Source organism: Stegodyphus dumicola, chromosome 6 (genome assembly GCF_044657685.1).
Source record: "Stegodyphus dumicola isolate Sdum_Otavi_A_Nest chromosome 6, ASM4465768v1".
In the NCBI taxonomy this organism is placed as follows: domain Eukaryota; kingdom Metazoa; phylum Arthropoda; class Arachnida; order Araneae; family Eresidae; genus Stegodyphus; species Stegodyphus dumicola.
The window spans coordinates 40026260-40038323 of NC_140773.1; the positions used below are offsets into that span (position 1 = coordinate 40026260).

Here is a 12064-nt window from a genome sequence, read left to right on the forward strand (position 1 = left end):
GCAAATACATCACGCCGGAAATACTGACAGGTAAAAATGTGCGGGTGCAACAGCCATTAGATTTGAATCCAACCTGTTTACCATTGGCTGAGATAGAACTAAATTGCAATCTTGGGTGAGTAATAACTAAGGCTGCCTTTATTAAAAATGAACTCGACAAGGGAAGGTATTTATTAGGCAATTGAACTTTTGCACTGTTGAATAAACAAGGAAAGGAACCTGATAGTCATCCTCACCAGGTTAATGCCGTGTCTACCAGAGCTCAAAGGAAAAGAAAAATAGTTGAAGAGAAGATCTTGGAACCGATAAAGGAAGAAAATAAAGCATCCAGAGACAAGAAGAAGTTAAATCACCGGAATTAAACGTGGAAGATGTTCATGAAAATTTAAAAAACGATAAAGAAATTAATATTGAGAATCATTTTGCAATGCAGTGTTATCATCATCTTTCGGCTTTTGATTTAATATCAAAGCCACTAATAACAGACGAAGAAAACAATTGTCGAAAGCAAATGACAACTGAATATTATCCGAAAGGCACAGATGAACTGAGGAAAGGCTTTGCTGTGAATTATAGCCGAGGAACTGGTCCAACATGCACCGTCAGATCTAGGCACCATCAAAAAAAAAAAAAAAAAAAAGGAAGACTAATTTGAACGTTCTCCATTTTTTTTTCTATTTAAACGTGGTGTAAAAATATTTGTTTAAAACTTAAAAATTCTGGCCTATTTGGAAACTTATGAGAGAAGTTATCTTTTCTCTTTAAGCAAATGAGCAAGCCGAGCTTATTAAACTGTCGAATTTTACAGAACTTTTCCCTTCGGAAAAAGTCTCTCCGTTGGGGAAGAGGTTGTAACAGCTTTAAATATTATTAAAATCTTGTAGTTTAAATAATTTAAATAAATGAACATTAAGGTATTTGTAAATGGCAATGTTTGAAACCAGGTTCAAGTGCCACGAGCATATTTTATTTTTAAAATGTTACGATTCGTTTTTCTTCTTGTTTTGTATGTCGCCATTTTGAGTGCTAAATAAAGTTTTTTTCTGTGTTCCATCATTGGATTTGTTTCATATTGTCAAAGAAGTATCACAAGGCCGGCTGCATGGGTTTTTTCATGGTTTTTCCCATGTGTAATGCACATATGAGCCAGTTTCCCTCAGAAAGTCCTTCACGAAGGCATTCCTTCGCTTAAGCAGATAGCCGTTGAGGCTTTGCCGTAATTACATAAACAAAACCAATTATCCACAATGCCATAAAAAGTCACCAATTAACTCGGACCTTTGAAAAATCAACAAAAAATTTTTGTCTTGTTATCTTTGGAGCTCATAGATACTCTTTTGTTCATAAATAAAAAGAAGCATTAGAAAGGAAAACTGTTATGAGGATAAAAATCTATATGGACAATAATTACATTTTTGCAGCCAGTGGACAATGTTCAGTGAAATAATGGTTAAATATAAGGCATTTAAATCTATGCATACTCAAACATATGTGTGCTACATGCATGCACCTTGAAAACACACCAAAATTAGGGAGTTCTACTCAATGCTGAAATCGAAGGTGCAGGTAATCAGAAAGTATCAAGCACCTTAATGCAAAAAGAAATCTATGATCTCTTCTATTTGACATTTTGTGGGATTTTATAATAAAAGTATGAGAAGAAATTAAAGCTGATACTATTAAAAAAAAAGTACTGCATTTCCAATTCATTAGATTGCAAGGGTTTGGTGTGACTTGCTGTTGATTCTTATAAGCTGATTCCTCATTCCTTAAAACAATCAATTTTGTTAACACAAATTTATTCGTTGAAACAGGATATATTACACAGGATTCTAACTTCACACAGCAGATGGTAAAAACAATGGGTCATCAGCTGGTGCCATATTGCGAAACAATGTTACATCAGCTGACGGCACATGCAGCTGAACAGAAGATAATCACAGAATATCCCCAAGTGACATAGGAACAAAACAAAAAAAGGAGCTGATTAAAAGAAATTAAATAAGAGATATACTTACTGAAATGTATATATAATAAAATACAGAATATACAAATTGATATGCATGGAATAATATAACATGACATGCTAGTTAAAATATATAACAATACAAATGAAAGTTACAATAAAATAAAAACAATAAAAAGTTAGTAAAACCAGAATTTTAGACAATTCGCAAACATTTAAAAAAAATTAAGTATGCATATAACAGATAAACAAAAAAATTTCAATTATATTACAACCACCTTTTTGGTGATGACAATGATCATTATGAGGTTACAATGATAAATCTTTTTAGAAAATTAACACGGCATTCACTGTGAGTAATTATTTGTTTTAGAATAAAGTTTCAGTCTTTGCAGACTTTTTAATGCAAAATCTGAGGAATTACAGTTGTTACTATATGTTCCAGCAATATATACGCTGGTTTTAAGCAGTCAAAAGAAACAGTAATATTTTTATCTACCTCAATAATAAAATTTTTGTCTGTTCATTTAATAATGGCATTAAATCCAATGTAAAGTGCAATTAGAAGAGGTTTAACAGAATCTATCCTTAGAAATACACAAGAACAAGTTTGGAGGGCTGATTAACAAAAATTGATGGCTCAACATGTTTACTATGTTGGAAATGGTTTGAGTGAATACATGACTGATTGAAGTTGTGAAAAATAAAATTCAGTAGTAGGTAATGTTTAGCATATGTGCAAACAATGTGGTGCATACATATTTCATGTGGCTGGTACACAGAAATAAACACATGACAAATGGACTGTATTTTAGCTTTCTTTAATTACGCTAATTCTAATTATGCAAAAATTACTACAACACAGCGATCAATTCCACATGTCAGTCACAAGCCACTAGTCTTGTTGCCACATGCAGCAAGTAGAAAAGAGAAACTCGCACACATTCTAAAACGATAAATCATATATCAGTTACCTAACCATTAAATAAACAAGATAAGCAATCTTATTTTTTTATATGCTGCTCGCAGTACTCAAATGAACACCTTGCATCAGGCAGGGAAAAAGTACCTAAATGTTATTTTGAATGTCTATGAATTTAGAGCACTGGCATTGTAAGCAAGCCTGAATGGTAGTTTTAACAAATTTTTTCATATAAGGTTAAAAACATCACTTAATGATTACTTTTGTGAGGCTGCAATGCTGGTGTGAGAAAGACAGTAAGTCTTCTGGGAAATTTTTTGCAGCAAAATGATTTAGGAATGATCAAATGAGGTCTACCTGTGTCCATATTGCAGTAAAGAGTAAAATCTATAGGAAAATAATGTTTTACTAGTTTAAAAACAAGTGTAGATTGAGATACAGAATTTTGAATTTCGCAGTCCTTAAGTTGTGCTTCAGATACCTCTTAATAATCAGTATGTTGTTTACAAGAAACTGCATCTGCTGCTGCCTTGGATAAAACATCGGCAATGATGATGTCATGACCTTTGATGTATCCTGTCTCAATGGAAAATTTATTAATAAAACCAAGATGGCAAAGTTGCACCTCAGAAAATATTTTCAGGCTTAGAAGGCTTTTGGTCCATGTAAACTGTAAAAGACATGCCTTTGAGCATGTGACAAAATTTCTTGATTGAAAAATATATTGCCATTAGTTCTCAATCATATACGAGTAACCATTTCCTTTTGCTCAGCTTAACAAAGAGAAGTGCAATGGGAGCCAATCTGAATTACATTTACATTAATGAGCTAGCAACTGCAACATCTAATGCATCAGTGTAGTTTTAAAGTATCAACAGGAACTATTGTCTGAGAAGGAGAGCATCAGCAATTAGCATTTTTGCACTGATGAATGCTTTCTTAGATTCACTGTCCCATTCGAGAGGGTGTTCTTTTATTTTACTTGGCTATGAAGGTTTCTTTTTATTAATGCGACCTTTCAATAACCTTTTTAAGAGGCTTAGAATATGCAAAGATCTTGGAATAAAACATCTATAAAAGTGCTGAGAAAGTTTCTTAACTTCGCCAGATAATTTGGTTTGAGGAGATTTTGAATGGCTTCCACTGTATATGGTGAAGGCTTTAAACCCTGTTCAGAGAAGTGAAAAATCTAAAAACTCTAAAAGATGTTATAAAAGATGCATTTAGATACATAAATTGTTAATCCATGATTACTTAATCTTTTGAAAAGAGCTTTCAAATGTGCCAAATGCTTAGTTACATCCTTTGACACAGTTAATATATCCTCAATAAAAGCAAATATTCCTAGAAAATTACGAGTTTTCAGCAATGAGCCCTTGAAAGCATATTTCATAGTTCAAACTGTATTTTTGTACTCTTAAAATGTCGAAAAGGAGTGGCAATAGCCATTTTGTGAACGCCAGAAGGATTAATTGGAATTCGACGATAGGCTTTCATTAAATCAGAAAATACTTTTGCATCATACAATTCAGCTGCAAATTCACAAATGTTGGGAATCTTTCATTGCCACAGCATTTAACCTCTGAAAAATCTATTGCAGATTTCCATTTGTTTGTACCTTTCTTTGACATCATACGTAAAGAAGAGGAGTTATTACGTTTGAAGAGTCACATATGGCCTAAACTGATCATTTTTTGATTTCATTTTCAGCAATTTTTAAGCTACCTGGAGCTAATCCTCCTAGGCCTATATGATACAGGAAGATCTACTGTTTCAACAAAATGCAAATAATTACACACAATTAATACTTTCATAAGATCAAGAAACTTTGACAGTGAAGGACTAACAGTAATTTAGTATATACGCTAATTACAGTAATTGGTTTGACAGAATATTAATGTGAACTAATAATAATATAATTAGCTTTTAAATCTACAAGTTTTCTATTTTTTAAATCTGGTATATATCAAAATAATGTAGAAAATCGGTTACATTAATATTTGTTGATACTTTACACACATAAAAAAACTGCAATGAGCATCTTGGTCGAGACATAGTTTTATATCCATAATCTGCAATGGGAGTACTGTTGGCTATAGAAAGCATCAAAATAGGCAACTGATATATTTCTTCTTTTGTTGCTGAAATGAAACTGTCATCAGAGTGAGTGTCAAAGAAGATTTTATTTATTAGTCCTAAGGAGCTTTGTCCCTGAAGGACTATTGTTTTCGTTTTGCAATTTTGCGTTGAATCACTATACACGGCGAATCACTTTTCAAACTGTTGCCACCAAATGTTAGAGTACTGCATTACATTTGAAGAAATTAAGGAATGAAAAATCTGCATAAATGTATGTATATTTCTCTCATTGTAATAAAACAACGGTACACAGAGCCATCGAATTTTGAATAATGTAACGTATGGAAGATCAAATTTGAAATTTAGAATTTATTTTATTATCGATTTTATGTTTCGTAAAACTTTACAAATTTTTGAATAACAAACTCAACGATTAAAAGCAAGCAATGGCAACCCTCTACGGAGAAAAAAAAACTTTTTATCTCTTGGGTACAGAACTGTGTATCGGAAATTCTAAAGATATGCTCATTTTAAAATTATTTCGTGACATTGCTATTAAACTGAATTTTACAGTTTAAGCGCGAAGAACATGATATTTAATAAATAAAGGTAACACACAAAAAGTTTAAAACACACCCTTTTGGACGTAATTTAAAATCTGAAACCTTTCAGTTTTTTTTGTTTTTTGTTTTTTTTTTTTAAATTTTTTTATTTATTTATTTTGTCTCTAATAAAAAGGGGATGAGAAAGAGTGAGTAAAGTGCAACATTACACTTTTCCTGAAACAAAACATTGAGCTTTCCATTAAATTTATGATGGTAGCACCAATATGAAGAATTCAAAGTAACTTTAGCTGAAGGGCTTCACTTTCTGTCTATGTCACACTGGCATAGACCGCAATGAAGCTGCAGATGCCCTGGTAAAAAAAGCGAGACAATTAAACAAAGAAATCTCATCATCCCACCTCACTTAACATGAATTCTGTTGCTAAGTGAAAACTAAGAAAACTGACCATCAGGCGGAAACTTCAACTATGCAAATTCAAAGCCAACAGAATTACTTTCAAAACCTTGGCAAGATATAAAACTGCTAGTTCAGAGGGATGAAAATCTTTCCAGACAAAAGAAGAACCTACACTGTCTGCAGAAACTGCTCTGGAATCGAACTTTAACGATACCACATCTTGACTACCCCCCAAAAGACCTCTATGAAGAAAATTGCCTTGAGATAGCTAAGACAGTCTGCAATGCCCATGGTACCATCTAATTGACTTTGTGGACATGACAACAAACAAACAAACAAGTAAAATTCTTATAATCTGCCAATGCTTAATCCATGAATATCTGTAATCTGCATTTGGTTCTAAATGTAAATAAACAAATTTTTGATTCTAGAAAATTTAACAGAAATTTACATGTATATGAAAATAAATATTTAAAAAAATAAAGATTATATATATATGTTTTAACTGAAGATGCCTTTTTTTTTTTTTTTCCCTTGTTATAAACTTATTTTGCCTTTTGTGACTCATTTCAGCACTTATAATAATCAAAGACCATAGATCTAAAGTCTTTGCTTTAAATAAATCCTTATTTTTGGGTGCATATTCCATTGTCTTTTAATATTTATTTTGATCCTATGTGAATAACTAATTTTAAAATCATGTGGCATGTGTCAATAAGTTATTTATTTGTGTATAATTTTTCAGACACTGCATTAAAATTTAAATACATCTGGCAGCTGGTTTGTTAGCATTTCATGCAACAAGGACTCTACGAACAAAAAAAAAAAAAAAAAAAAAAAAAAAAAAGGGATTGATTCTTGAAAATAACATTCACACTGATTTTTCCACCTTTAAAAATGAAATATGTGGTATAGAACACAAGGCTTAATAATAGGCAAATTTTTTTTAATAAATCCAAAATATCTATTCTTAAACTTTTTATAGAATTATTAATAAAATTGCCCATGTGTCGAACATAATGACAGAATTAGCATAAGATTTCAAATTAGGGAAAGCCTTAGGAACAATGGGTTGGTGACTACTTTTCCAAGTTGTCACCAACATCAACATTGGTGATATCATCCAAAATTGACTCCAAACACAATATTAATTTAGAAGTCAAACAACAGAAATCAGTGCTGTATTTTCAAATTTTCACAGGACTAGTTTCAGTGGTTAAGAGCATAAAAAAAACTATTTCAAAGGAAAAAAAGAAAGAAAAAAACAGACATGCAGAAAAATTATGCATCCAACAATGAAATTACTTTCGAAGTTTGCTTCCTTAAAAAAAGTTATTCTCTTTTACATTTTTTCTATATATTGATTGCATTCCTAATATATATATATGTGATGTACCAGCTTTTGTCTGGAATAAATAGATTGAATGAAGAATCATAGATGTAGTCATAGCTTAAATTATCAGACGATAAGTTTAAAAAACAGGATCCATTTATTATACTTCAGGAGAAAATAGCAGTTACAAAAATTAAGATCTCCGGAGTAAAATAAAAAAGAATTACTAATAACGTTTTGTATGAAGTTTACTGCATCATGACATTTAAGAAAAAGCCCCGATATTCTTTTGCGGATTTTCATCTTTAAATTCATGAATTTGTCAAAGTTAGTGGGCTTGTTCTAGCCAAGTTATCGGATCAGCCGGACTTTGAACAATCATCCAAGACTTTAAGTTCGTTGGCAAACCATCTGTCAAACCTTCTAAAATAATTGATTTATCCAAATTAAGCTGCTTACCCACTTCAATTTTCTTTTGAAAGTAATTTGTGATGTCTTCTCTGGCTTTATATTTTAAATTAGCGAAGTCGCCGAAAGTAGTTAAGGTGGGATCGATAAAGTTTTCTTTTAATATTTGTTCAAATTCTGAGTAAGTTTTTAGCTCATGGCAATTTTTAATATAGAGCCAGAGGGCTTTTTCCTTAATGTAACGAGAAATATTTTGAAGTTTCCAATTTTCGTCCTTATTTTGGCAGACTTTGTTAAAATAACCTAACCAAGAAATTATGTCACTGTCCTTAGAATCTTCAAATGGAATAATATTTAAATCTATTGTATCTTGATTCACGTTCACTGAATCATCAAGATTAATGGGTTCCTGATTTGTCGACATTGTAACTGAAACTTCCAAAATTTTCTTGAGAACAAAAATGTGCACTTTTCTCAAAATATTTTTACAATAGTTAAAAGTATTTTTTTAAACCAAAAACTCTTCAGAGTATTGTCAACAGTTCATAGAATAATAGACTTAAATAAAAATTTTGTATTCTCAAATTTTATGATTATCACTACACATTTCAGGATAATATCAAATCTTACTTAGAATACTATTAATTAGAATAACACTTGAAATTTAAATAAACTCATAATTACTTTAACATAATATATTTAAACCAAACTATTGTCGTAGCAACTTAGTTCACACACTGAGAAAAAATAATTTCTTAAAATATGTTCTTACTTGGCTGTTGAGTACACTATTTAATCCTGCTCGTTTGTGTGCTGTTAAAAAAAAAACACAGCATAAAAAATTGAAATTCTTCAGCTTCTTTCCAGCAGACGATATCCAAATCATGCGGTTCTAACTATGAGACGCGCTCAAAATGCGACAACAAAGCTGTATCACAATTCACAATTCTTCAATTGCGAAAAAAAAAAAAAAAAAAACAGCATAAATAATTGAAAATCTTCAGCTTCTTTCCAGCAGACGATATCCAAATCATGCGGTTCTAACTATGAAACGCACTCAAAATTCGAAGACAAAGCTGTATCACAATTCTTCAGTTGTAAAAAACAGACACAACTTGCACTTAAAAAGTTCTTTCTCTTCCATTGGAATTTCTTTCCTTTTGGGTACACCCATCCTGCCAACTCCTTGTGATGTACCAGCTTTTGTCCGGAATAAATAGATTGAATGAAGAATCATAGATGTAGTCGTAGCTTAAATTATCAGACGATAAGTTTAAAAAACAGGATCCATTTATTATATTTCAGGAGAAAATAGCAGTTATAAAAATTAAGATCTCTGGAGTAAATAAAATGGATCCTGTTCAGCAGGCTGTTCAGTACTAACCTTCGGATGCTGATGTGTGTTGTCCGCTTCACGCGGCAATTAGTGAAAATTCAATTGATGTACCAGGCGAAAGCCAACTCCTACCTTGATTCACTGCAACCACGTGTCACTGACACTGCCCCATGCAGTAGACCACATGATTAATGCTTATAAACCACGCTCTGCTACCAAGGAGTCGGTAGGATACGAACCTACGCGGGAACATCCCAATGGATTTCCAATTTGTTGAAAACTACGAGGTTTGTAATTAGATACATTGGGTCGATTATCAACAAACTGATGATTATTATTTCGGTAATTAGCTTGTCTGAATTGTTGACTATTCCTACCTCTGTTATAGTTTTGCGAGTCCTTTTATAGCCTCTGGAAAGACGGAGCTTCCGAGAAATGACGTCAGCCTCATCAGCCAATCCAGTTCGCTTTAAATATTTCCAGAACATTCTATAACTGTACGTGTAGAAAAGGCATGAAAAACAACTTAACTAAGGGGCTGTGGATTTAATTCCACGTACTTTCAAATAAGAGAACGTCACCATTAAAAATGAAAAGAACATACAGTTAGAATTTTAAGTGTATGCTTGACTATGGAATTTTATTACAAATATATATACTATATATATATGTGTCATTAATCCAGATATAACATCAAAATTAGAGGAAAATATAACCAAAACTTAGAAAGGCACGATCTACAGTTTGCAAAATTCCCTAATATCTCCTGAGATATGAATACTATCAAAACTTTACAAAATACATCATTTTTACAACTTTTACTCCCACTTTCCATAAATCTTTCATGGGCTATCAAAATTTAAAAGTTATTATCTAGCACAAAGTTTGTATTACAATCTAAAATTTTAAGCATACTTATAGAAACTAATTTTATATCCAACACATAAATGGATTTTTGAGGAATATTTTCTGAGCTTTAATCATCAGTTTATATGCTGAAAACACCACAAATTAGATTACATTTTTTTTTTAACAAAAAGAAATCCTACTTAAACAAAAAGTGCTTACTGTTTTTGTGAATCCTTCATGACTTATAGTGTCCACATTCCAAGGCATTAACTGTAAATAAATATTTCTATTGATTAATAATCACAAAAAGTATTAATATAAAAACAACACATATGAAAAATCCAGAGCAATTAAATACATATATATATAATAAAATAATTTTGCAGATAAGTAAGTTTATTTTAATTTCCTTCCTGACATTGTTATTAAAATATATAAATAACTACTTTTTATTAAACTTTAATTTAAAAGGTTATGCAAATTTTGATCTTCCTTTGATTTTAAATTTCAATAGTAAAAATGCATAACTTTTGTTTTTACTTTTGATTTTGAGTTTAAATATGAGAGTGTTGGGAAATATTTTTTCAAAGTAAGAATCTCGTCTGGTTCTGTTCTTAACGAGTAACCTGAATTGAAAAGGATCTCTAACAAAATAATTATTTAGTCCTTACTTGGAAAAAAGACGAAACACTCTCATTCAATTGTGTTTTTGTTAACCAATAGTAGTTGGATTTGTTCCCCTTGATAAGTCAAATAACAATATCTACTTTTTCATTACTTGAAATTTTTACTTTTGAACTTGGTATAGTTGCAATTCAGAATTTTTCTTTACAGATTTTAAATAGTTTTTACTGCAATAGAGGACTAGATTATACTGATTTAAAATGCTAATTAGAATACTGACTAAAATTTTTTTTCTTATAATAATTCATAGCTTTAATTGAATTTCTGTTTCGTGGAGATATTATATGAAAAACTTTTTCTAAAAAAGAACATATACATACATATAAAGATTGTTAAGAATTTAAATTTGTTTAAATTTACATGCATATATATATATTTAATAAAATGTTATTAGAAGTGTCTTCTTTGTAATCAGAAATGACATGCAAAATGAAATTAAAAAGTATTAATATAAAAACATATTGATTTTTGTCTTGTTTGCAATCTTAAGACAAAAATCAATATTTTGCCATGAACAATGCTTCCTCTGTAGTTTCTCTGCTGTAAATTTAAAAAAGATATTAGTACAGTTTTGAATATTTCATATGGTCAGCAAGTATATGATTTCATTTTTTTAACTCGTAACATTGGCCGTTTAAATGAAACAAATATTTTGAGTGTGGGGCTACCTTTCCCTCACATTTCTTTTGACGCTTCAAGTTCTCCTCTTCGCGCATGTGCAATCAGAATATCATCTCTGCACGACTGCAAAAGAGAACTTTCGCCTTCTGCTCATGTACGCATTTTACTCATCACTGAGATTCATTATTTTATGGCTATGCACATATTTTGATCCATTAAAAGCATTTATTTTTCAAAATTGGGTGTCGGCCATTAATCAGACCGCAAAAGAGGTATCTATTACATATTTACAGTAACTTAATGCATTTCAAATAATAAAATATATAAATTTGGAATGCTTAACTATATATAGTACAACATATAACATGTTTGAATATGAAGGTTGGTAAAGTTACATTTAATAAGGACACCACACATTAAGATACAATGAGATATAGCTAAAGTGTACAGAATATAATTATAATATTATTTTAATATTTATAATTTTTACAAGCACACAAATAAATATCAAGGTCTTAGTACCACTTAGCAACAGCAAATAAAAACAATGTTTACCAAACTATATGACATGACATTTTGCTGCCTTTTTTTAAGGATGCTCTAATGAGACATAATTTTATATGCTATACTGGCCTAAACAGTCTCAGATATTAGAGGATCTTAGATTTTTCAAAGTGTTTCACAAGGAAAAATAAGGAGAGTACTTGCAAACAAGACACCGTTGTATATATCAACAGCATATGATGAAGGTGACTGTTACAAAGTTTTTTAAATAGTCTAAATATCATACCTTTAAATCCACCATTTGTATTTGTAAATGGTAGATTGCATATCTAAGATGAGCAGTCTTCAAGTGGAAAAAAAAGAAAATTTATATTTGAAACAATAGACACAGCTTAAACT

General features: G+C 30.8%; 1 protein-coding gene across 2 annotated transcripts in view; it reads right to left on the reverse strand.

Annotated features, from left to right (window-relative positions):
• Cdc37 (cell division cycle protein 37) overlaps positions 1–12064 on the reverse strand; it is an 83480-nt gene that overhangs the window by 45262 nt on the left and 26154 nt on the right. For both annotated transcript variants that reach the window (XM_085818248.1, XM_085818250.1), the window contains exon 4: positions 10076–10126. In XM_085818248.1, the coding sequence (XP_085674374.1) occupies positions 10076–10126 (51 nt within the window). The remainder of the gene's footprint in view (positions 1–10075; positions 10127–12064) is intronic.